Source organism: Condylura cristata, unplaced genomic scaffold (assembly GCF_000260355.1).
Source record: "Condylura cristata isolate star-nosed mole 26May11 unplaced genomic scaffold, ConCri1.0 scaffold00019, whole genome shotgun sequence".
Taxonomy (NCBI): domain Eukaryota; kingdom Metazoa; phylum Chordata; class Mammalia; order Eulipotyphla; family Talpidae; genus Condylura; species Condylura cristata.
Window position 1 is genome coordinate 30752046 of NW_004567120.1, and position 27090 is coordinate 30779135.

Sequence of the window (27090 nt, forward strand, 5' to 3'; positions counted from 1 at the left end):
GCTGCCCTACAGAGGGTGGAAAGAAGCACCTGCATAGTAACAGGTGGGCAGGACTACTGCCCTGACATATCCTTTTCTCTTTGGGAGGGCCCACTCCTTTGTGGGGTGGCCTGTCTGCTGCTGATTTAACTGTGTACAATCTCACAGTGGGCCCAATGTCTGTATCTTTACCCTCAGGTCTGTGCTTCCGATATTCCCTACAGCAGTCTGATACATATAGGAGTTTCTATGACTGCGTTACTGGTTATGTTAGTGCCTAGGGTGGAAAGAAGCACCTGCATAGTAACAGGTGGGCAGGACTACTGGTTTTCTATTTTTCTGCATCAACATGATGTCTTCAAGGTACATCCATATCATAATATGTATCAGAACTTTCTTCTTCTAAGTATCAGTAAAATTCCATTGTTTATCCATTCATTAGTTGGTAAACATTTATATTGTTTCCACCTTTTGCTTATTGTGAAGAATGGTTCTATAAACATTTATGTACAGATACCTGAGTTCTTGACTTTAATTCTCTTGGGGATATACTCGCAAGTGGAGTTTTTGGGTTATATTGTAATTCTGTGTTTACTTTTTGGGGGAACTGCATACTGTTTTCCTAGAGCAGGTGGTTTATGATTGCATTATTTTTGGACACCTAAAAAGGTCCAAATTTGAAGGGCATTGAAGATGTCCATGGAGAACACCTTCATTTTAATTAACCTGAGCCGCCTTCCTCTTGGCTCTAACCCTATGACATATTCCCTACATTGCACTGTCACACAAACATTCACTGGCATGTTCTGGAGTCCATTTTCTGTCGCTATAAAACCCCAGCCTCATGGAGATTTGGAAATTGTGAATGGAGCTCCTGAGCGCTTTCATGGATTGTAGAGTTGAGGGTTACCAGCAGTAGCTTGAGAAGCAATCGTCCTCCCACAAGGGGTGCTAGAAAGGTGAGAAATGTATTCTGGCTCCCCGACTTACAGCATAGCGCTGAACCTACTTTCCTTTGGCAGCATCGCTTCCCCTAGAAACAAAGTAAAAATCATAGGTCACTTCTCTGATTCTCTGTGTGCTATGCTACTGATGTCTTTGCATTAGATTGACTTTTTTTTTTTTTTGGAGGGGAGGGGGACCAGCCCAGGAAACTAGATACTGTTTTGGGGAAAATGCTTGCTTTCAAAGTTCCAAATATCTTACTTTAAAAAATGATCTTTTGAAGCACACTCATTCACAACTTGCTTCCATGGGATCCCAATAAAACCATGCCTGGTCAAGTGTGTGGTCCCACAAAACAATTCAGAGAATACACTCATGAATTGGTACAGAGAGGGGATATCCTGGGTGTTTGAAGCTATAGCGGTAAACTAAAAGTACTTCATGATTTGTTCCAATTTTTATTTGATAGAACTCTGTGTGTGTGTGAGAATGCAACTGTTTTAGAATTCTTTCACAAGTACCTGGCCCCCGAGCACCATTTCCTCATGTACAGCTCTTAGTCAAGTTAATTCTTGCTGAAGTAATCATATCCTCTTTAAACGATACACTTTTTTTGCTCTTACCCATTTACCTTAGAGGAAAGAAAACAATATTCTTATTAGATCCTATAGCTATAACAAAAGTGCCTATTAATCATAGCTCATAAAAGATGTTAAGGACATTAAAACAAATGCCAAAATGGAAATAAGTCAAAATGCCCTGTGTTCTCTCAGTCTCGAGTCACCCAGGGAAATCTCGAAGTTCTACTTAAAGTTTGCACAAGTGTCCATTGGCTGCTTCACACTTTAATGTACATCTTCCTTTCAGTATCACTCACCAAAAGGGTCACTTGAAGTTCTGGCATATTTTCTTGCTTGGGTGAAAGTCACTCAGTCCAAGAATCAGACATGATAAGTTGTCATTTTTTTTAAGCAATACCACAGGCTGAAAATGTGTGTGTGTGGGGGGGGCATGTGAAGATTCTGAACTTTACTTTCATTTTAATGTTCCATGGAAAAACATATTCTGTGTTCCAAGCTATCAGTTTGAAACCTGTATTTTAGAACTAGAAAATCAGTATGTCAGGCCGAACATTTATGCTGCTGTGTGATTTGACTCGAGTTTATAATTATTTAATTGTTTCATGGCTTTTATAGGGTTCAAAATTATGGATAATAATGGAATACTTGGGTGGCGGCTCAGCACTGGACCTTGTAAGTATTGTTATATAATTATACACACACATCCATACTTTTACTTTTTTCATTTAACTGGAGGAAGCAGTGAGTTTTGGGTGAACCAAGTGGCTACGTTAGTTAATGTGTTCAGATTAAACTCTTTCCTCAGGACCACTACCCTTGTTTACATTGAGCTGTATTCCAGGTTGGAATATGTTGCTGCTGTTCTAAGAACAAACAGAAATGCACATAGCATAGTAAAACAAAACCTCCCAAATTAGAGATGGGTGGGTAACGGTCCTTGTCAATTTAAAGTTTGACTATAAGCTTCTCCCTGAAAAGACTGTGTGTTTGTTGTATTAAAATAATATCTAGGGGCCTCCCTGGTGGTGCGGGTGTTAAAGTCTCAGCACTGTCAAGTTAATTGGCAACCACTGCAGTGCAAGTTCAATCCCCAGCCTGGGAGTTAACCTGCATGGCGCGGCAGATCTCACAGTGTACTTCAATAGATCGGCCTGTTCTGTTCCCCGCTCTGTCTCTGGTAAATCCTCTCACATTACCACCCTCACACACCCATACCTCTGGCCTAAGCTCCAGTTCTTGTATGCATAAATAAATCTTAAAAAATGCAGTAATACCTAATTTAGATAACTGTTACTAAAAGTTGTTTCTGTGGATCTCAGCAAGTAGGCCTATAGACCCAGTTCTCTCTAGAATTCTCTCTGGCCTGTATAAGGAACTTGGAAATGTGATGGTAGTTTTGGTTACCACATGACTTAGAAGTGCTAGTTTCGTGTTCAGGATCAAGGTGCTAGAACCTTCCAGTGTGCAGGGAAATTTCCACCATGTGAAGAGGTGCCCATACCCAAAAATGCCTTTGAGAATCACTGCTCGTGTTTCCTTTTAGTATGAGTCTATCAATGATGTGCTCCCCCCACTTTAAACTCTTTACTAATACAACATTGTGTTTATCGTTCATTGTGAACCACTAGGGGCAGCTTGCTGTGGTCACTGACCCCAGGGCTGGCTGCCGCAGTGTGAGGGACAGGACCTGCTTTGTTCATAGATGAATGTGGCACTATCAACCAGACACAGGGATTCTGATTTGGATGGCCTCTGAAACAAAGAAGTTGTATTTAATTATCTAAGCTTTCTTACTTCTTTGATATTATTGAATTGTACTTTATTAGCATATTTCTGGTTTTAAGTTTCTGATTCTAAAAATATGTTTTGATGATTAAGGTCACTGAATAATATTTGAATTCTTTTTTTTAATGGAAATGAGTTTTCCTAAATGAAAGTGGTGAAATACTTTTAAAAGGTTTGATCTCAACTACCAGTGACTCCAAATTTTCAAATAATCCTATGAACAGTAATGACTATAGTTGATTTGTTTCCTTTTAGACAGGGCCCTACTTCAGCTATCTGAAAGAAATGGTAATTAAGCTCTTTATCTCCTTCTAGGAATTCATCACACTATAATCATTTGCTAAATTAGGTAATTCTTCCTTGTTTCAAGTCTAATTTTTATTATTTTTTTTATTCAGTCTTCCTTTTTTAAAAAAGATTTATTTATACATACAGAACTGGGGTACAGGCAGACGTGCAGGGCAGTGAGAGGTTTCACCAGAAACAGAGTGGGGAGCAGAACAGGCAGGTCAACAAAGTACACTGCTGAGGGGAACAGCGGGTGAGACAGGAGAGGTCTGCTGTGCCATGTGGATCACCTCCAGGGCCTGGGATTGAACTTGCACTGAAGCAGCTGAAGCTAGCTTGCAGTGCTGCATCCTAACCCGTTGCACCACCATGGAGGGCCCTAAAGCTTGTGTCCTTTTTTTTTTCCCTTTCCTCTGAAAGTGAGCAAATACAACTGGTGCAGTTTGTTATAATAACCCTTCGTGAGAACGGAGTCACATAATGTTCTCCTCTTAAAGTGAAATGATCTCATTTCTAGTGTCTTGTCACATAGATTTATTATTCAAGAGTTGTTCATTAGCTCCCCAAGAAGGCACACAATTGCTTCACAGTTCTCCTTCCACTTTTTAAATATTCGGAAGCCTTTTCAAGTATATCACAAATTTGCCTTCGCTGCCCCCCCTGCTTTGTAGGTACTGCCATAGGTGATCTACTGCTTTTATCAGGATCACTGATAGTAATGGCAAACATTTGCCCAGCCTAACTGTAACTGGGTGACCCCCAGGGAAAGGGATAGGTTCCAGGTTCCCTGCACCACCTGAAGGAAGGGTGGAGTTGAGCAGGGAGGAGAATATAGAACTAGCGAGTGTCACTCTTGAATTTGTCTTTAGTTAATAAGAGAGGCAAATTACCCAAGACCAGTAAGGCACCCGGAGCCTGGGGTGTTAGCTATTATAGGCGTGGCAAGGTGTTCAATTGGAGAGAAGTTTAATTATGTATTCCAAAGACAGTGGACCAAGATATTGGTGGTATCTCTCCAGAGATTGTATCGGAAATACAAACAATCTGTATTCCGTCAACTTTACCTTCCTTCTGGCTCCAATTCCCATTTTTCTCTCTTTCTAATATAATTATCAGCCTAAGGAAACATTTTTATTTTGCAGTTTGGGACAGTTTTCTATCTAATAACCGACCATCCCACCCTACTCCCATTTCTTCCTGCATCCAGTTAATTGAGATTTGACTTATGAATTTTTATACCGAACATAAATACACCAGATAAGCTAAAGGGCTGTCAAGAGCCCTTTTTTCAGGTATTTTTACTTATGTTAAAAAAAACAGTATTAGGAGTATACTGGTTTAGTAGTGTCATTTCTAGAAGTCCTTCAGAATGATCGCTAGTACCCCTTACGTGGACCTTGCCAATCAAGTCATTGAGAGTAAACCTTCTTTGGCCCATTGTCAACATTTTATGATCAACTCAGTAAAACTGAGTGCTAATCTTCCTTGAATAATGTCTACCAGTTATTTGGTAATACCTCAGAATTTTACTGCCAGTAATCTTTTTTTTTTTTTTTTTGCCTTTTAGAATAACTTCAAACATTATTGTTTAAATGGAAACTTTTGGAGTAGAAATTGATAGATTTGAAAGTAAATAGATAATGTTACTCAGGAAAGGCACCTATTGAACCAGGAATACCCGGGAATATACTCTATATCCAGTCCACAGTTAATATTAAATGGTGAGACTGAAGCATAGGTTCTATTTTAAGCTGTGAAATTTCAACATGAAAGTGCCCTTTATTCAGAATAAATATGGCATTCATGAAAGATGAAATCCACAAGGTGCCAAAGAGCTGTGAATCCCTCCCAGTATGAGGCAGAGTGGGCAATGTTTGATTTTCACCACCGCTTCCCTCCTTCCAGCAAACAGAACTGCCACAGCTCTGAGTTTAGATTCCCACCCTTTCCTGTAATAATATTGTACAGTTCACTGTTTGTGCTTTATGAGGTACCAGAATTTTAAAATAACCATTTATTTTAAAGAGAGATTTTCAGATATTCCATTACAAGTTCTCCAGAAACTTAATCATTGCTTTCCCTGTATTCCAGTTGGAACTCCTGGCTTTGGTACAGGGATGGGGAAAGAAAGGGAATGTGTTACATTTATTTGAAAAGCCTTATCCCTCTGTGATTTGATCTTTTTTTTTTTTTTAAATGAAAGCCCGAACAGTTTAATTATTATATTTCGGGCAAAAATTTTAATTTGAGTCTCAAGAAGACTGTGTGTTTTACAATGTCATTGAATCATGTAAATGCTAAGAATTGTGCTAGAGCTGATTTATATGATGTGATCAAATTGGGTTGCTGTGGAAACCTTATGGGCCATCTGATCTATAACTCTGTTCAGTGTGAATATTTAATAGCTTCTAAATAACAAATGCCAAAGCTTAGGTGATTGATTTCTTTCTTGTTTTCTATCTGAAGAAAACTAGTTCTATCACTATATAAGCATGCTTAATAAATCCTTGATGTAAATATCTGAACCTCAGGATATGAAGCTAATACTTAGGCAACTTTGTATTATCTTTCAAGATCAAATCTAATCACCTCCAAAAACTTTTCATCCCTTTTACTTAATTTTCATGCATCCCTTTATTTTTTCCTCATTTATTTAGATATTAGTTTAATAAAGAAAACTGCTTCATCTAAGTCATGTTTTAAAGATAATACCACATTTGAACTTGATTGTTCAAGCTTTCCTCCATGTATGTATTTTGCCCCTTAGCTGCGAGCTGGTCCATTTGATGAGATCCAGATAGCCACCATGCTGAAGGAAATTTTGAAAGGTCTGGATTATCTGCATTCAGAAAAGAAAATTCACCGAGACATAAAAGGTACACAAAAGTTTAATACAATCCTGAGAACAATAGAGGCATTCTGAGAAAACTAAGTTATCTTCTTTTTTTGTTTCTTCCTCTTAGCTGCCAACGTCTTGCTCTCAGAACAAGGAGATGTCAAGCTGGCTGACTTTGGAGTTGCTGGCCAACTGACAGATACACAAATTAAAAGAAATACCTTTGTGGGAACACCATTCTGGATGGCTCCTGAAGTTATCCAGCAGTCAGCTTATGACTCAAAAGTAAAGTGCTCCTCATACAAATAATTTTGTTTTCAATTTTTTACATAGCACATTATCTACTTTAATGATGTCTTAATGTTGTTTCCCTCAAAATTATTTTTAAAGCTAGAGTTATAGCAAATACTGCTGCTAAATTGTAAGTTGTCTTGATACTGGTAATATTTGGGCCCTGTTCACTTCACCTGCCTTCCATCCTACATAAAATAATATCCAAAGTTCATATTGTCACGTACAAAGCTGTCCATGACTTGAGCCTCAGCCGCTTCTCCAGCCTCGTGTCCTGTCCTCTTCCTCCACAGTCTACCTGCTTTAGCCACAGTGATGTCATTGCTATTCCAAAAACAGCAAGTACCCCCTGGCCTCAGGTCCTTTGTGCCCATCCCTCGCTCTTTCTGGAATAACCTTCCTCTCAGTCATGTCTCTGCTTAAATATTTCCTACTTAGGAATCCTCCTTTGCCACTCTGTGCGAATTTGCAAACCCTTGACCCCATCATTTTTTATTCCCTCACCCTGCTTTATTATTTTTTTCATAGAACCATCTGGCATCCTCTTATTTATTTATTTAGCTGTCTTTTATCCGCCCTTGAGAGCCGGGATTTTTGTCTGGTTTACTCACCACCTGAATCCTCAGTGCCCAGAATGTGGTACCTGGCACAAAGTAGGGAACACGATGAATTTTTTTCTAAGTCCACAAATTAAATTTTTTTTAAAAATGCATTAACATCACTTTTCTTGAGACACTTTAATACTCTAGGAGCATTCAGTTTCACAGGCGGTTTGTAGCATCATGTACAAGTGGAGCTTCAAGGTGATGCTTGTTTCTGTTTCCTCACCATAGGCTGATATTTGGTCCTTGGGAATCACTGCTATTGAACTAGCCAAGGGGGAGCCCCCCAACTCTGATATGCACCCAATGAGAGTTCTGTTTCTTATTCCAAAAAACAACCCTCCAACTCTTGTCGGAGATTTTACTAAGTCCTTTAAGGAGTTTATTGATGCTTGCCTGAACAAAGATCCATCATTTGTGAGTATATATTGCTATTGTTACTGTTTTCTACTATTAGATCTACATAGAGCAAATACAAATTTTTTCCATTGTGGGGAAAGCAAAGTATGTGAACATTTTCTGCTATCCAGGAACCTGGTTCTTCTCTATTCCTTGTTATGATTATTTCATGACAAAATTACTTAGTTCTCCTTCCCTTTTACCTTCACTTTTTATTGGTCCCTAGCGTCTTCGTTAATTGATCATTTTCTGTTTCAGGGGAAAGAAATTTGAGAAATACAGTTCATTGGATAGGATATTGTTATTAAAGTATATGTGTAACACACTCAGTGAAATACTCAGTGGTGTTTTTATTTTTTATGAAGTCGTGTTTGCCTTTCACTAGTTTTTAATGCAGTGTTTGGAAGTGCCAGTATGAAGCTGCTTTTTCCTGAAGTCTAGTGAGCCCCACTCATTTTGTTGGCAAATTTGATTACAATTGTTTTACTGCTTTAAAAATAAAGCTGCCCAGTGACTTGTAGAGATTAGAAATACAGAATAGGCTGTTTGCTGTTACATTTTTTAAGTTGATAGTGAGTGTTCTGATAAAATTATCAAATGCTAGAGGACAAATCTCCATAGTACCTGGCACTGGTATTTAGATGCATTATGAACTGGTATTTGATGAAGAAGGAATTCATCTGGAGAACATATGAAGTGTGTACTTTATAACAGTTACAGCCTTGTAGTTTCATGTTATTTATATCAACAGTAAATGTAATAAAAGGATATATAAAACTACATTGAAATGATTCCAGACTTTTACTTCATTTCTAAATACTGCCATGCATTTCTGTGTTCCTGAAAAGGCCCGGCCTACTGTTGGCTGAGATGAGCCACCTTGGTGGCTTTACCAAACTAGTATCAAAGCAGTGAATTGTATTCAGTAGCCTTAAGCCATTTGAAAGAGCTGTTGTCCTCCAGCACTGTACTTGGCCTCAAGTCTACATTCTTTTGCACTTTTCAGCCTCATATTTGAAGTGATTTCTTACACCCCTTGTAATCATAAGGAACCTAGAAATATTCATGCATTTTTCCCTTTATCCTTAGCGCCCTACAGCTAAAGAACTTCTGAAACACAAATTTATTGTAAAAAATTCAAAGAAAACTTCTTATCTGACTGAACTGATTGATCGATTCAAGAGGTGGAAGGCAGAGGGACACAGTGATGAGGAATCTGATTCAGAAGGCTCCGATTCGTATGTACAAATCATTTCATTTTCCTGTAGGTAGCTATTGCAGTAGTGCTTATCATTTAGCTGTGGTCCAGGATGGTTTCCCTAGCACAAAATGCAGCCTTATTCTAAGATTTCACTTCAGAAACTGAAAATTTTTTAAAATCACAGTCTGTAGAGGACAGTGAACGTGGAGACATGATTTTCTTACGAGGAAATTGCTCTAGTTTAAAGTGGTCTTGGTCTAACCCCTAGTGGTTACTTGAGCATATTACAAAGTTTTGGAACAAGATTTCATGAAAGGTGTTATATTCCTTTCCCCAAAGGGACAAGGAGCTATGAACCTCATCTTTTGGTGGCAACCTGCAAAGCTCTGCTGAGACCCAACCTCTAGCCCTTCCCCATTTTTTCTGATGTACCAAACTGATCAGATGGGTACACTGAAATAGTAGCTATCTATATATGATTTGTAGCCTAGCCCCTAAAAAAATTGCACTGCTTTTTTTTCTTTCTTTCTTTCTTCTTTTTTTTTTTTAACTGCAGCAGCATTTACATTGATTGCCATTTTGCCTCCAGGACTCTAACTTCATTTAGGCCAGGAATAGCTGCAAACCACCCCAGAATTGACTCCTTCACTGGCTGAATTGGCACAAAGGCAACATCAAATATCTAACAGTCTCAGTGTTCTCCATTAGAGAGAAATTGTCCAATCTTTGCAAGGAATTAAAAGAAAAAAAGCAGTTGTTTTGTGCCCTGTTCTACTGGTTGTTAGTCTTAGTGCCCCAGGGGAGGCACCCAGGGAGACATTTAAAAAAAAAAAAAAACAACTCACCAGTCACACTACAGGACATTCTGCTCTATTCAGTGGAGGCTTTCTCTACATGTGCTTCCGATGCACACTCAGAGTTGAAGTCCACTGGTATTCTTAGTACAATGTCCTATCTACCGGAAACTGAGATCAAAGATTTTTTTATATTACAGCATATACCTTGGGAATAATTCACTCCTTCTTCAGAGTCTGACTACATTCATTTGGCACTTGTACCGCACAGAATTCTTTTGGAACTTACAGAAATACCTTTAACAATCTCTTTAGGGAATCCACCAGCAGGGAAAATAATACTCATCCCGAATGGAGCTTTACTACCGTGCGAAAGAAGCCTGACCCAAAGAAACTACAGAATGGAGCCGTATGTATACGGGGTGGTCATTCCTCTTGAAAGGGCTTGTCAAACTCTGTCCTGAGATTGTGGTGGCCCAAATTGTTGGACTTTAGTGTCTACACAGAAATGGCTGTCAACCTCACTGTTTCCATACTCTGCTTCAGTTGCCATTAGTTATGAGCTAATTAGGAAAGCATCATAGAAGTTATTTATGTGGTCATTGATTGGTTTTTGAATGAGTTACCAAGAGATGAATAACCCAGTGGGATCATGGAAACCTATAGTAAGTGTAGAAGTTAGGAGTAGATGATGGGTGGGAATTAGCGATGGAGGGAAAGCACGCAGACTTGTCTTCTTTGAGGTCTTTCTTGGCGAGTATTCCAACCAGTGCTTAGTTGTTATGGAATAACTAAGAAATACATGATTGTTTTAGCTTCATGTGTCTAATCTATATATTTTGTTCAAAGGAGCAAGACCTTGTGCAAACGCTGAGCTGTTTGTCTATGATAATCACGCCTGCTTTTGCAGAAGTAAGTGCAGGTGCATTAGCTTTGGCTATCTGTTTTAAAGAGTACAGTAATTTTAAATGCTACTGCCTATTGATCTTCTTCAGCTTAAACAGCAGGATGAGAATAATGCTAGCAGGAATCAAGCAATTGAAGAACTCGAGAAAAGTATTGCTGTGGCTGAAGCCGCCTGTCCTGGCATCACTGATAAAATGGTGAAGAAATTAATTGAAAAATTTCAAAAGTAAGAACCAACTATCATTTTTTTAAACCTTTTATATTTTCTTTTGGATGTTACTTTACAAGGCTGTGTAATTGCCTTGATTCTGTCATTCCTGTCATTACTAAAACTTTTCTCATCTTAACCATTAGCTTTTGGAATTCTCTTCAGGCATTGCCTGCTCACTTTCCACTGAATGAAATGGCTTGTTTTTTCCCCTTTCCCTGTGAGTAGCCGGTGTAGACATTGGGCCCTCGGAAGCACTATGTAGGAATGCCTTTTCTTGCCACTACCTTCATCACACCAGTTTTTCACATAGTTTCCAGAACTAAATTTCCCAAATTTAACCCCCTCAAGAAGTTACAAATTTCAGATCGCACTCAATGCAAAGTACTAAAGGCCCTTATGTTTGACTTCAGTATCTCTACCATGTCTTGACCTGTTACTTTAAACTGTGCACATTCAATAAAGTTGTTACATTTAATTTTAAAATTATTTTTAAAAAAAATTCTGTATGCCTATACACACATGCAACACCAGCTCCTTATCTCAAGCAAGTTATAAAGTGATACCAGTTTTATTTAGTCTTAATCCCACTAGCTCCCTTCACAGTGAAACTATAATTCTTTGCATTTGTGATACCAATGGCATCAGGTTGGAATAACTTATATAGCCTGTAAAATCACATACTCACATAGATCATTCTCTGATAAAGCCTATGTGTAGTTATAAACTAAAGCCCCTCTTAGAATTCCTTGGGTTTTAATGGAGCAGTCCCCTCTCTTTTCCAGTATTGAAAAATAGGAAGAACTTAGTTTGCAGGCTGCTCCTTCATTGCACGGTTCCTACAGATGAGAAATAGAAGCAGGTTTATTTATCAATTTAAGTTTTTCTTAATTTTATAGGTGTTCAGCAGATGAATCCTCCTAAGACACATATTATTGGCTTCTATTTCATACGGACCCAGAGAAACTCACCAAAGCTACTTCAAGCTTAACAATGCTTAATTCATGAACTCCATGTGCCTTTTAGATCTTTGCAACATTGAAGATTTGGATGAAGCTATTCAACTATTTTGTGATGGTGTTTATCATTTTATATTTTAAAGAGATTATTTTGTAAGGAATAACTTTTAATACTATAGTTTCACCCGTACTCTAGTAAGTGTTGCGATACAGTTTTGCTTTTAGGTATCATTTTTACTTAAGTTACTAGGATGAATACCTTTTGTGTTTGGATCTCTCGTTAAACTGTACACTCATGAAGCATACAGGTCTTTCCAAGTCATCCTAAATATTCAATGTTGGGAACTCATCAAGTTTCAAAAGCTTTTTAAAAAAACATAAATGTATTCTTAAAATGACTGTTGGTAGGGAGGTAGAAATAAGTCAGACCTTCTTAAACAACAAGATTTGAAGGCTATTGGAAATGAAACCTGCAACATATTGACTCTTCTACCAAGTTGGTGTGATATTCCAGGCAGCTCAGTGCTGGTCACATTTGAGAGCCCTGGTTGAAGTATTTATAGGCAACATGTAGAACATTGGTACCCACTGGCATGGAGTATTTGCCTTCTCTTTCAGAAGAGGCAATTAATTAACCCTTGTTTAATTAACATGGTTGGGAACTTAAAGCCATGCAGTTTACACAAGGGTGGGTTCTGGTTATACTGGAGGCATTAAGTCAGGCTTCATTTTTAAAATCTTCAACTCAAAGTACATATCATATGCTTGTATGGGGGCTTAGAAAAACTGATCATCATGTGATACCTGATCAAAAGGTGTGAATATAGCTTACACCAGCATATTTTTGTTGTGGCAGTAAAATGTCCTATAAACTATTTATACACTTTTTTCTTCATAATTATCAGCACATAAGCATCATTTGTTCGTTTTTTGAGAGGGTATTTAAGTGAGCATTTTCTAGTTCATATGAAAATAACATAGTACAGGATGATTTCTGTCCATAAAAGGTAAGTTAGACTGTACAGTTAATTTTCAGTTATATTTATGGTACTGTTATGTGGGTAATACTATTTTTCTTTTAAGCCCAGTATCTATATTATGCCTGCCTAAGTTCTGAACTGGGGCTATCTTTCAGTAGTTATAGAATTGTTTATAATAATTCATCTTGATAGTTAATGTTTTACTGTTGAGATCTGCACAATTTGGTTTTTGCACCAAAGTCATTTTTTAAAATCTGAACAATTGCCAAATACTAGAATATGTTCTTGAAGAATACCATTTTCAAAGTGACCATCACCTCCTCTTTGTGTAAGAATACAGACACTTGAATAAGTTGTTGTGTCATATGCCAAGAAAATTCTTTTCATTGGTGCCTACATTGTAACAAATACTTTTTAACACATTGTATTTTGAAGTTCAGTTAAAATTTGCACCTGCAGTATAACTGAAACTCAGTTGCAGTTTCTAATCTGTAGAGAGAGGTCTGGAAATAATTTTGCAGCTCATATCATGGATGAAATGAATATTTTTGTAAAAGTAAAATCAACAAATTTATAAATTTGAAACTTTACAACAGTGTATCATAGACAGAAATTGTATTGCTTATTCATTATAGTTATTAGTCCTGTAAACTGTTTTTAGGCAAAGCGTACTATAGTGTGTCAAGGGGGGTTAAAAATAAATATTTAAATTTCATGATCCTTATAATGTCTGTTTTCTTGAGTATGGTGTGATATTTTCATTGTTTCAAATATTTTCTTCTTTGCATTTTATTTTATGGTAGGTAACTTAACACTAATGTTTTCATTGAAGACTACAAGGTTTTTTTTTTTTTTACATTTTACATTGAGTGCAGCTACATACAGTGAATATCTGTCCTGATTTATACCTCCTTTCCTGATAATTGATGAATTAACAGACTCCCCTTTCATTAAAAAATGTCCTAAGTTAGATAATAAATTGGGTGGTCAACCTAATTATATTATAATTTTATTCAGAAATCTTACATAGATTCGATCTGTGTAGTTCTTTGGGGAAAACAATTTCACAAAGACTTTCAGAAATTGAGATGAAAAACAGAATATAAAGTAATTTGAGTTTTTCCTAGAGAAAAGCTTGATAATAAACTTCAGGCCCTCCCTGGTAGCACAACGAGTTAGGGCACAGCACTGCAAGCTAGCTGCAGCCACTTCAATGTGAGTTCGATCCCCACCCCCCAGGCCGAGAGGTGACCCACATGGCACGGCAGGCCACTCCTGACCCACTCGATGCCCCCCTCGGCAGTGTACTTCATCCATCTGCCTGTTCTGCTCCCTACTCTGTCATTGGCGAATCTTTTCACTGCCTCTGTACCTCTGGCCTGTACCCCAGTTATGTATGCATATATAAATCATCTTTTTTAAAAAAGAAAATAGTAGCTTTCCAAATCTAAGATTAATATAAAGGTGACATATTCTTTCATTTAGTAGGTGCTCTAGAGTTGTCAGTGAAGGGGCAGAAAGGCAGGCACTCAAGTGTGGAAAAGGGGCAGTGAGTATACTGAAATGTATTTTTCAGAGGTAAGAAGTAGAGAAAGGAAACTATTCCATATATCTTTAACACCATTAAGTCATACATATAAAAAAAAAGCTTGCTTGCATAACTGCATCATTTCTCTGAAGTCAGTATCTAACATTATCTTGCAAATATGTTGTACTTACCATAAAAATAAAATGAAATTCTCAAGTAGAATGTTATCTTTTTGAAGAGGAGTAGTAGAGAAATTGTCAATGGGTCAAGAATAGAATTTTGGTTCATTGACTCAGGCTGGTTTCTGAACCCATCCCTTTTTCTTTTCAATGATCCTAATGTTGCACACTCTGTCCTTGACTATATATTCACTTGTCTCCCTCCTTTTTCTTGTTTTCTACCCCTCTTCTTAGCAATAGGCTAAGAAGCCATCACTTCTACAATTGACTAAAACAAAAAGGTCATATTTTTTTTAAATAAATGGATTTCCATCACTTTATTAAAATAATATTCATCTCATTTTCTTGCCTACACATGCATCAAGCTAATGGCAAAAAGAAAATCTTGCAAGACAGATCAGATAAACAAGCCAAAATGTTAACTTTATATTTTACTACATATAATATAGTGAAGAACAGAGAAGTTGTAAGTCCAACATCTTAATATCTTCAGGCATTTATCTGATTTTAGAAATTGATTAATTCATGGATGTCTGATGTTTAGAATTCTGCCAAGTGTTAGATAAATCACAGACTTGCATTCTGTTGAGAGGTTCTGTGTTATTCCTGATGTGCAAGAGGGTTGTGCTCCCTATATTATGCTGTAATCATACTAAGTTATGTGTTGTAAAGATTGAAGTCCTTATCATATGACATGATTGTTCTTTACTGCCCCCTATAAAAAACAAGGAGCACTGAATCCTTCAGACGTGGCTTTATGTAACAAATAAATGACCAGCACAGTCACAATCTACTAAGTCATAACACATCAGAAGTCGATTCTACATGCTAAAGCATACTGTCTTCAACCCTTCTTCAGGGTTGGCCTTCATTTCAGTGTCTCTGGGGAAACATCTGATGGAGGTGACAAATACCCGCCTCCCCTGCCACAGTACTAGTGAGGAAAGAGCACAAGGTCCAGAGCCCCTTCAGGAGGAAGAGAGGAATGGCACGAGGGACATAAGCTAGCTGACCAAGTGTAGAGGTTCTCTTCATACCAATGAATAGAAATTTAAAAAATGACTTATGCATTTTTTTTTTAAACTAAGATGGTAGCATGGAACTAGCTGAGAAATACTCATGGAGTTCGCACTTTTAAGCTAAAAAGTAATTACATGGTTTTAGCAAAGTCCTGTCTTCCGCAGCTGCTGTATTAAAAGAACTATCTTCATCTTCTTCATCTAACTGTAGACTTCCAGAAGATAGGCGGATTCTGGCCATGGGTGAACTGATTCCCTTGCCATACAATGAGAAGTAGTCTGTTTTAAGAATCTCTGAATCAGAATCACTGGATTCACTGGGTACATGCCTTTCAGCTGTTGCTCGATCCATTGGAATAGCTGGAAGCTCCTGTTCTGCAAACATATATGTAAACAGGTCAGCTTTACGGCTCAGAGCGGGACAAGGCCCTAGAGGTCTAAATTCTGACCCAAAAGGAAAACGGATAGTTTTCATGTCTGATTGGCTCTGAGGCTGCTTCTGAATGTTATATGCAAATGCATCTCCTATATTTGAGTCTTCCTCTTCTCGATCTACTTTAATGTTGCTCCTACCACTTGTCCTGGCCATGGCTTCTTGGCGTTCGTGGAAGTCCTGCTGGAAGTTCTTCATTCTGAGATTTCTTGGGCTTCTTCGGGCTGGTTTCATTGCAGCGGGCTCTAAAAAGCTGTCTGGCCTTGCCCTCTCCTCTGCTATGATTGGAGAACGCCTGGGCACCTGGGGTGGCCTGTCTACATAAAAAAAAACTTGGGGAGGCATAATATCAACCTGCTCGCCAGTGCAAGGAATATAGGGAACATCTGTGTAAGTTAGCTGTCTGGCAGGACTCACTTTGCTTGTAAGGCCCGAAGACGGGCTCATGTGGCTGTCAGCAAACTTACAGCCCGTTTGAAAGGAGCTGAGAGGACTCCTCTCCTCCAAGTAGTCTCTGGGGTCAGTGTCAAGATCAAGGTCAATGTTGAGGACAGGGTCTGTGTAAATAAATGGGAAAGAGGAACTGCTCTGGGAGGGATGTAGCGCTGTGGGATCTGCCTCTGGTTTGGAACGTTCCAGCTCAGCTGCAAAAGTCACTTCCACTGCAGAGTTCCTCCTCCGGCTGTCCAGCAGAGGCTCAGATGCATGCACTCCATTCACATTTCCGTAGTATGCGCTGCCACAGGCTAGTCTCAAGTCTTTCACCTTGAGAAAAAGGACATAGCAGTGAAAGAAAGAAAATAGCCATCTGGTTGAGGCTTCAGCAGAAATCTAACTTGGCCTTGAATTTTGCAAAGGCAGCTTTCCACAAAGCCATTCTAATGCATATTCTATTCCATGGACTATAAATGTATAAAGGGATAACAATAACATGGACCCTACACCAATTCATGTGATAAAATGCTACACCTGTCTCTTACTGCCACCCCACTTCCAGCCTCTGAGTTCATTGTGTACTCCAGCTGGTACTATACCCCAATGATATGGTTTAGCAGCTGTGTGGATGACTTCTGCCCTTGCTCTACCTTGGACTTGCTGTGTGACCAAGTCTAAACTTCCTTCTCCAGCCTCCTCCCTGGTTCCTGTAAAATGGTGACTAGCTTTAGAGGTTCATACATTAGCTGCTACTTTTATCTGAAAGGCAGATTCAAAACTGCCTGACTTGAACAAAAACATGAGCACTTATGACACTTGTAGTTATAATTTACATGGTTCAACTTCTAAAACGCAAATGAAAACATAGTTGCTCTGTTCCAGGAGAATAGCACTTTGTTCTTAAAGTTACAAAATTACACAGAAAAGACTATTTTAAAGCTTTCACCCAAGGCAGTATAACTTTCTTTAATCCTTAAAATGTTCACACGTTAAAAAAGCAGAACTCTTAGTTTAAAAAACACATAGTCATAGAAGTTCATTTGTATTTTGCAAGTTCTTGGCTAAGCAGCTTGTTAATGAAGATTGTCAGATTCTTCCAGTCTGAAAGGTACACTCCAGTGGCGGTTTACTAAATAGCCTTCCATTGGTGGGAAAACGTGAGGTGATTGACCTCCCAGGAGTTGGGGGCGTAAACTAGTTGACCACAGTAACCTTTTTACACACTGCAATCAATTCTTGAAAGTATTTGAAGTGCAGAAGCGTTATAGCTACCTAAGGAATAGGAATTGTCAGAAACCTTACTTGTTTTGACACATCAGAGAGAAGGTCTGGCGAGGACCTGCACTGTCTTTCGTGGTACTGAGACAGGTAATGCTTCCTGAAATCCCAAACACAGAAGGAATTCAAAGGGTTGTGTGAAACAGGATATATACAAATATCTGTAAATTCAACCTAAAATAAACACTTGGGAGAGGAACAATACCATGTACCTTTCAAATGGCAAGCTCTTCAACCTCCCTTTTTTCCCATATTCCAGAAGTTGCCTTTGGGTTCTTCCACTGTTAAGGAAGAAAGAGATAAAATTAGTGCTTCTTGGGCTCTCCCTGGTGGCACAGTGGGTTAAAGCGCAGCACTGCAAACAAGCTGCAGCCACCTCAGTGGGATTTCAGTCCCCTCCCTGGAGGTGACCCACATGGCACAGCAGACCGCTCCTGACCTGCCCGCTGCACCCTTCAGCAGTGTACTTCATCAATATGTCTGTTCTGCTTACAACTGTGTCTCTGGTGAATTCTCTCCACCCCTGCACCTCAGGCCTGTACCACAGTTCTGTATGAATAAATAAATCTTTAAAAAAAAAAAAAACTTTAAAGGTATTTTAAAAAAAATTAGTGCTGGGCTCTCCCTGGTGGCACAACTGGTTAAAGCACCGCATTATAAAGCTCTCAGAAGCCACTGCAGAGCTGACCCACAGAGTGCAGCAGACCTCTCCTGACCCGCCCGCTGCTCCCTTCAGCAGTGTACTTCATAGATCTGCCTATTCTGCTCCCCACTCTGTCTCTGGTGAATCCTATCACCCATCACACCTCTGGCCTGTACCCCAGTTCTATAAGTATAAATAAATCTTTTTAAAAAATAGTGCTACTCATAAGCCAGTAGACTATCAAGTCTCGAAAACGTCATTCATAGCTGAAATCCAGTCTGGTGAATGACACTTACCCATTTACTGAGAAGGAGGCACAGCTCAGCGCCAACCACTCTGAACAGACTATTTTTTTTAAAGATTTATTTATTTATTCATACAGAACTGGGGTACAGGCCAGAGATGTGAAGGGTGAGAGGATTCACCAGGGACAGAGTGAGGAGCAGAACAGGCAGCTCTACGAAGTACACTGCTGAGGGGAGCAGCGGGCGGGTCAGGAGAGGTCTGCCGCGCCATGTGGATCTCCAGGGCAGGCGGGGATCTAATTCATGCAGAAGTGGCTTAAGCTTCTTAGTGCAGTGCTTTAACCCACTGCGCCACCAGGGAGGTCCCTGAACAGACTATTTTTTTTATCAGCTGCTGTATAGGACTATGTAACATTTAAAAATTATAGCCTTGAGTGGTAATATACTTTCTTTTAGAGGCCTTTTCCCTACCTTCCAATTTATGTGCAATTTCTAATGAGGCTATTTATCTGGTTTCCTAATGAGCAACAGAAGAAAAACAGCTAACTAAATAAAAGGGGGTCAATCCCGTCAAATACACACTGGCAAAGAAAGCCAGGTGATTGCTGGAAAAGACACAAAGGCCACAAAAGAAATCACAAGAATAATGAAATCCAGAAAGTTGGGCCATTTCTCACTGAGGTATGGAATCTGGCCGTCCTCCCTGGCTCCAAGGCCATCATGGTCACAGCTGTCTGTGAAGGCTAAGACCTGATGTTTACAATAACCCAGGTCATTAAGAAAAGGACAAAATAGGCTCAGTGTTATCTGTTTAAGGAGGCAGGGATTTGTAGAATACATTTTGGAAAGATTCCATCAAAAATATATACATTTTTTTAAAAATCTCAGTTCTTACTGAGGCAGGTTTTCATCCTTGGAAACATCCCCGATGGGAAGCATTTGATTAGAATTTTCTATCTTAGCTAAGAGTTGTTACAGCTTTTCCAAAAAGTTCCTTGATTGGCGTGTTCAAGTAAAAACAAGATCTTATTTCTCCCTCACTTCCCTTCACCACAGCTGGATCCCCAGTGAGAAGCCTCTCCTGCTCTGCCACTCAGGCCTTTTATTCCTTATTGTACCTCAGGTGCTTTCTCCAGCCCTTTTTTGTCACAGCACCAGCAAAAGGATGTGGTTGCGCTGCCCTTTCCATGGATTGACCATAAAGATGATAGGGTCATTGAATACTTTCTCCCCATCCTGGAAGAGACTCAGATTTAACCCTTCAGGAGGCTACTTCCCTTTCCCACTCCAGATAGAAAATAGTGACTCGATGAGTCACATGGAGACTGAGCATGAAAGAACCTATCTTTCTATTTAATTAATTTATTTTTAATTTAGGTAGTATCAGGGCACCCCCATCAGGTATTGCCCCCCTAGTATACCCACCGCTAAATTACCCATAATCAATCACCAAAGTGTATTGTGCGTCCTTCCTAGTTCTTGCCCCCTTCCTCACCCCCTCAGCACTCTGAATGCTTCAGTTCTATCATCAGCTTTCAAGGATCACAGTTGAAGCTTGTCTTGATCTGACCCTTAATTTGGATTCTTTATATTCCACATATTCATCACACCTCCCAGTACTTATCTTTCTCTTCAACCTTTGATTGGTTGAAATGGCCTCCTTACAATTCCTAGAATACAAGCTCCTCCCACTGGCTTCCATGTTCTTGGAAAGAAGTGCTATGTGTCATTTGCCCACTGGCATACAATATTTACCTATAGCGGAAACTGGACCCCTTGCTGCAGAGTAGGGTTTTGGGCTTTGATTTGGGCTCCTCAGAAAGTCTGAAAAAAGCATGGTACTCCACACAAGTCTTCCAGAAAGCCTTGCAGGCATCTCGGCTGGCCATGGTGAACTCCAAGGTGTCCTTGCACAACACCTGTATAAACCAATTTCCATCAAGGAAAACATCTTCCAAGAATATCAAAGACCTTCAAATCCCCAAGCATGCCAAACTATTAGTCCGGGGTCTATGCAGCTCCTGGTTCTCTCCTTGGCTCCCCATAGGCTTCACACCTATTGAAACCAAATGGTTGGCGACCTGCCGAGGAACAGACAGGGCCACTGCTCAAAAACAGAGCCTTCTCTAAGAAGCAAATCTGGCTTTGCACGCCTCTCTCACCTCAAATGCTGTTTTACCTCCTCATCTCTGCCAGGAACATTTTTATGAAGTTGTAAATTAAGTTAAAATGAACATCAAAGGGTATCCTTTCAAGGTGACAAGAAGTTATAAATGACCAACGGAAAGGGGAGGGAGGAAGGATTTCCTTACAGATGGCAGGCTTTATAGGACGATAGCTTGTACATGAGTCTTTTTAATGTACCAGCTAGAAACACTTCTTCCTGTCAATACTGCTTTGTTCTATGATGTTCTTTATTGTTTATTTAGCATTTTCTAGTCTGTTTAGGGAAGCTTAGACTTCCAGACCTAGAGCTCAACTTTTACACATCCCCCAACTCACTATATTCCACTAGCCCAGAGTCTTCCGGCATGCATGCGGCCTTGGCTTCAGAAGTTCCCCTAACCCACCCTGTTGGTCCCTCTGCTCTGATTGCTTTCCAGATTCCTGTCTGCAACACTGAGACTCTCCATGAGCTTCACACTGGATAGTTTCCTTTAGGTCAAAAATGAATTGCTACATAGTTTTCACTTCCTTCATCAGTCAGTGAAGAATATCCTTTCTCGCACCCTTGTTTCACCCATTACAATGCAGCCTTGACCCACAACTGCTCCTTTTGCTCCCAGACACCCGCCCACCACATCCTGCTTTGGCATGAAGTAGGTGCTCAATTATTTCTGCTTAAGGAAAGAGAATGTAAGCACTTTATAAAATGGAGCAGATCATATTAAATGATGTGTCCATAGTCCTGGATATAGCCACTTCCATCTGATTTATCAAGTGCCTGAAATATGGTCTCCAAAGAGACTTCTCTTTACCCTGACCACCCACTTTTCTATCACTCATCTGAACTACCAATAGGATGCCTTAGCATTTTGCCTTTGGTAAAAATATGCCTAAAGTTCTGGTCTGTTTGTGTAGAGACAAAAGAGGGAACACGTTGCCCCTCAGGGCCAGTCAGCTTTCACCACTCATATCTCAAATCATTTGCAGAAACAACCAAGAAATCCCAAGTGACCAGAAAGCAAAAGAATTTATTAGAAAGCTACATACCAAGATGTTGGCGTGAAGTTTGATGAGAAAGTGCTTTCTCTTAAAACTCAACTTGCGAATTTTAGCCCAGTTGAAAGTATTGATCTTTGTGTTTCCCTGTAACATGGCAGATGGAAAGATGAATGTCCTCACAAGCTTGGTTTATAAGACAATGCGACTTGTTAGAAAATGCGCTTCATGAACAGACTATCCTTGACATGTCTCTTGAACAGACGGCTTCTTTCATACCAGCTGGAAGATATGGCCAACGAAGTTACCTGGGACCAAGGCTGCTCAATTGCAGGCAAGAACGGGTGTGCCTGGGAGAGGTTCCTCAGCAGGATAGGACAGCACAGTGGAAGGCTTACGACAGCAGCATCTCTCATCTCACCCCTTCCACGTTTCCAAATTCAGTTATTTGTTAAAAGTCCTGGTCATGCTGTCACCAATCTAATCAAACACTTTTGACAGCTACTCACTGGCTATATCATCAAATCGAAGTTCTTTTGGCTGGATTTTCCTGTCCCAGTTCTATTAAGTATGCAAACCTCTATCCTGCTGCTCCCATGAAACATCCACTTATCCAACTCTCCATCTATCTATCTTTTCCTCATAGGCCACCTCATTTCCTGACTCAGAATGCCTCCTTCACCATAGTCAAACTTTCCTGCAGTTCATATATAGCATTTCCTCTGGCTCATGCTCTAGACTTACTAAAGCCTACTTCCATTTCTTACCTCTTTAGTACCCTTAGCTTCCCTAGGCTGCCTAAATAGCTAAACTTTATTTATTGATTGATTTTTTTTTTCATCTGTTCACATGTTCAAAAATCAAAGGTAGGATGTGAGGATGATCTAGTTATGACATCTGTCACCCCATCAATCACCAGGGTTGATTCAACTGATCTGACTGGCTAGGTAGTGTCCCCTTCTTCCCATTCCCTCCATGTGTGTCCCTACCAAAGTTCCATGCTCAGTCAAAGAAAACAGCCTTTCTCTAGTAGTGGTGTACCATTCTTCAGTCAATGGTATAAACGTAGCTGCGCTCTTGGCTAGAACCTCCAAACAGCTCTCAAAAATCAAAGGTAGGCAAAAAGGTATATATTGTCACTCCTACCTCTGTCCCCATCTACCTATCTGTCCCTACAAGTAATCAATTTGTTAGTTTGTTGTGCATGCTTTTGGTACAATTACAATGTGAGAAGCTGTTGATGACTTATAGTTTGATGAGGAACATTCTTCCTCTGCTCTCTCCAAACACAGCGTGAGCATCTTAAAGACAGGAGAAGTCATGGTTAAAGCCCATTTCTTGACTATGCTATCTTTATCTGCGTGCCATTCTCTAGAATACTCTCCCTCACCTCCTAACTTTATCCCCTTGATCTTGGTCGCTTCCTTAAGTCTTCCATGTTAAATCCCTTCCACATGGGTTATCTTAGTTCAGCCTTCAAGCACGACATGCTTCACGCTTGTTTACAATTACTTGCTTAATTGCCTTCCCCTCCTAGAATGCAAATTCCATATGCCAGGATCATTCCTATTTATGAAGACATAAATTAGCTATAGTGCCTGACACAGAGGGTATGCACAATAAATATGTTGACAGAAAGATGAATGGAGTGCTGATTGACTCCATAAAACTACTAAAACCATTTAAAATAAGTAAATTTTATGATATAAAAAATACACATCAAAGCTGATTTTTAAAAGAAAGGGTAGGCCAATCAAGAACACATAGAATGTATTCAATGCATAAGTATTGATAGGATTAGGGGTAGCATTATACTGGTCTAACAGACTGATTATGTTGTTTCAACCCTCCAGAAAAGTGTTCATACCGAATGATCACAGCCAACATGAAGGCCTTCCTCCACTGCCTTCCCCATCTTCTCCTATACAGCAGGAAATGGCAAGGCTCAGAGGCCAGATGGAATGGGTAAACATTCCCTCCTAGGTGAACAGGTATGCCCGTGGGACATGGGCCTTTTGCCCAGCCATGTGACCCTTGTCCTATAAAGTTTACAACCAAACAAGTGAGAAAGTCAAAATTATTTTAGCCAGATCTATAGGTGATGCATTTTACAACTTCTTTTTAAGCTCCAGTCCTGGAGGCCAGGGGTGTTGAGGGCACCCTTTCGCTTTTATAAATAATCCATTCCCAAATATGTAGAAGTATCTGCCTCTCATGTGATGGTTAATAAAGTGTTCTTGAATCTGAACTTGGCTCTAAAGTCATGGAATCCTCACAGATGCAGGGAGACCTAATAGACCAAAACCAGCTGAAAAACAGCCCCCTGGCCATGTTCCCTGGAGAGAGGATTAACATGACAGAGACCAGCCAGCCCTGAGTTGGCCATGAACCTGGAAAGAAAAGTCCTGGGGAAAGGATGGGCCAGTAAACACAATGGTAGTTCGCAAGGCTGGGCACCAAATCTCTAACCCCTTGCGCTGGGTACCTCTGGGAAAATCAGTGACACCATGTTTTGAACTTTTCAGGCTGCTCCTGGTAGATTTGGACAACGTGAAAGCACTTCGGTCACAGCCTAAGCTTTTCGGACACCAGAATTCATATTCCTCTGTAGTGTCCAGAAGCTTTAGACTGTCTCAGCGTTGTGCCCCACCCTGCTGGCCTGACCTACCATGTGAACTCATCAGAGCAGTCAGCTATAGACTGGAAGCAGAAGCATGGCCTGTGGCAGAAGAGGACTGGCCGACAACACTTCCCTGGCTGGCTGGTGGTAAGACCAAGACTGGGAGGTCGCCTTGGGAGTGGCCACCCAAGTTGAAGCCAGAGTGACCCCCCACCCCAAGCTGAAGAGCGTTAAACGAAGGCTCTGTTACCCGTAACACCAGCACTCCCATGTGTGCCACAGCCAGGTGGATCTGTAGCCCTTCCCCGTCGCTGGCGGGGTGAGGCCTGATGCCGTACATCTCCAGCTTTCGCGCGATGTCCAGCAGGAGGACGTCAGATTCGGCTGGGCTCCTGCCCCTGGCAGGGGAAAGAATTTATGAGCCTAATAAATGCAGCAGGGATGGCACCCCCACCCCAAGAGCCCCAGGAGAGCACCAGATTCTTGACCCTGAAGTTTCTCTAACTTCAGGACTTGCCTTTAATCGTCAGTCCTCAGCTTTCTTGTTCCCTGCGGGTGCGAGCAGATGCTGGTGAACTACTTACATGTGCTTTTGGTGAAAGTGCATGATCTTGTTTTCTAAACTGTCCTGGTTCGGTAAGTACCGGGTTTGTGCCAGATGTTTCCTATCTGTTTCTTCATGAAAGTCTCCCAGTTCTGCTGCATGACAGAAGAGTGACCTTTTTCACATTACCATCGTGGACATAAGCGATGGTGCACACAGACGACCTTCTGACCTCCCCTCCTCCAAAGAACCCTTTCTTTGCAGTCAACTCAGCCCTTGGCCTCCCATTAGGATTTTATGTATATTTGTTTTAGAATATGGGATGAGGGAACTAGCTAGTTTTTTTCAAATGCAAACCAGTGTGTTGCTATGACATCTCAGTATAGTAAATCACAAGCACAGTGTAGGTCTTTACGGCTCCAGGATCACTTGTGAATATTTTATTTTTTCTCCCACATTTAATTCATGTTCTCCTCTACTTCTAATCAGGCCATGTTGTGGGTTGAAGTCTTTAAGCCTCAGTAGTTCAAACTGTGGCTGTAACTATGGAAAGCTTATGAAGTTTCCTCAAACTACTAAAAATAGAGCTTCCATATGATCCAGTAATCCCACTCCTAAATATCTACCCCAAGGACACAAAAACATTAATTCAAAAGAACACCTGTATCCTTATGTTTATTGAAGCACAATTTACAATAAGTAAACTATGGGAGGAACACAAATGCCCAAAAATAGATTATTGGATCAAGAAGATGTGGTATATTTATGCAGTGGAATATTACTCAGCATTCAAAAAGGATAAAGTCATGCCATTCAAAGCAACATGGATGGAGCTAGAAGGGATGGTGCTCAGTGAAATAAGACAGAAATAAAAATAAAAGTAGTGAATGCTCTCACTTATACGAGGAATGTAGAAGAACAAAATAAAGGATGGGGGGGAAGTCACTATAATAAAAAAAATCAAAATCATCAGGGAGCTATATATCAGAGACATTCTGTAGGAGAGGAAGAGCAAGAAGGACAGGACATGAGTGGGAAGAGCACAAGGGACTATGATAATGGTGCACAGGGGAACTGGTGGTGGGGATTTCACAGGGTAATCAGACATTGTACAAAAGTGAAGGTTGATATAATACATACATTTAAAAATAAAATAAAAAATAGAAATCAAATGTGGCTGTATTTGGAGATAAGGTATATAAAGAAGGGGCTCATGAGGCAGCAGAGTGGGCCCTAATCCAATCTGACTAGTGTCCTGATAAGGAGAGGATATTTGGACACAAACACCAGGAAGGCTGATGTAGGGAGGAAACGTCAGGTCGGAGGCAGCAAGAGGACAACCTTCTGCAGCCCCAGAGAGAGGCCTCAGAAAAACAAAAGCTGCCGACACCTTCATCTTGGACTTCCAGCCTCCAGCACTGTGATACATTTCTGCAGTCACAGCCACCCTATTTATGGTATTTTGTTATGGCAGCAAACTAATACAAGCCCCTAACCTCACTCCAACCTGATCCACAGTTATCAAGGAAAGAGGATATAACTGCCAACAGGAATGAAAGTCAGTCACAGAATTTCATGGCACTGTGCTTTGGGAATTTAGTGAAAGTCCAGTTATCTGAATCCCCAAAAGATGAATCATTTCCGAAATCACTGTAGCTTTTCCAAACCACTGCCAGTTTACCCCTGTTCAAAATTTACTTTTCTCACTGTCTTCACTTTATTGTTATAAACACTGATTACAGCGCTATGACTACAAAGGCAAATGAGATACAAAAGTCATCTGTCCCTTGAGTAAATGGCCTCTTAATTCTTGTGTCTTTTTTATAATTTTATGCCTCCCCCCACCACCTCTGTCAGATTGCTATGAAACACTTCCTGGTCACTGATTTTCCCAGAAGAGGTTTCCACTTGGTTCTAAATTTTGACTTCTAATTTAGCATAAAGTGGGAACCCAAATATCCAACTCTCATAGTCATGCTTATCGTGCAAGTGTAAATAGATTCACCATGAAATCCCTGATGGTGCAATAGGTTAGGATGCAGCACTGCCAGTAAGCCACAGCCTCTTCAGTGCAAATTCGATCCCTGCCTTGGAGGTGATCCACATGGCTCCTGACCCGCCCGCTGCTCCCCTCAGCAGTGTACTTCATCAATCTACCTGTTCTGCTTCCCACTGTGTCTCTGGTAAATCCTCTCATCCCCTGCACCTCTGGCCTGTACCCCAGTTCTGTATGAATAAATAAATAAATCT

The 27090-nt window shown here is 40.2% G+C and overlaps 2 protein-coding genes across 3 annotated transcripts in view; one reads left to right on the forward strand and one right to left on the reverse strand.

Annotated features, from left to right (window-relative positions):
• The window catches only part of STK26 (serine/threonine protein kinase 26), a 47613-nt gene extending 34179 nt beyond the window's left edge, over positions 1-13434 (forward strand). Inside the window, exons 4-12 of one of the 2 annotated variants that reach the window (XM_012727092.1) lie at positions 2121-2177; positions 6346-6454; positions 6542-6699; positions 7539-7724; positions 8796-8944; positions 10017-10110; positions 10551-10613; positions 10697-10833; positions 11715-13434. In XM_012727092.1, the coding sequence (XP_012582546.1) occupies positions 2121-2177; positions 6346-6454; positions 6542-6699; positions 7539-7724; positions 8796-8944; positions 10017-10110; positions 10551-10613; positions 10697-10833; positions 11715-11739 (978 nt within the window). In that variant the 3' untranslated portion in view covers positions 11740-13434. The remainder of the gene's footprint in view (positions 1-2120; positions 2178-6345; positions 6455-6541; positions 6700-7538; positions 7725-8795; positions 8945-10016; positions 10111-10550; positions 10614-10696; positions 10834-11714) is intronic. The other variant, XM_004685811.2, reaches the window with a different exon arrangement.
• A 2097-nt stretch (positions 13435-15531) lies between these two features.
• Positions 15532-27090, reverse strand: part of FRMD7 (FERM domain containing 7) — a 45776-nt gene continuing 34217 nt past the window's right edge. Inside the window, exons 6-12 of the mRNA XM_004685809.2 lie at positions 24881-24995; positions 24547-24694; positions 21728-21823; positions 20270-20433; positions 17839-17907; positions 17651-17726; positions 15532-16678 (exon numbers count right to left, since the gene is read on the reverse strand). Coding sequence (XP_004685866.1) covers positions 15596-16678; positions 17651-17726; positions 17839-17907; positions 20270-20433; positions 21728-21823; positions 24547-24694; positions 24881-24995 — 1751 coding nt within the window. The 3' untranslated portion in view covers positions 15532-15595. The remainder of the gene's footprint in view (positions 16679-17650; positions 17727-17838; positions 17908-20269; positions 20434-21727; positions 21824-24546; positions 24695-24880; positions 24996-27090) is intronic.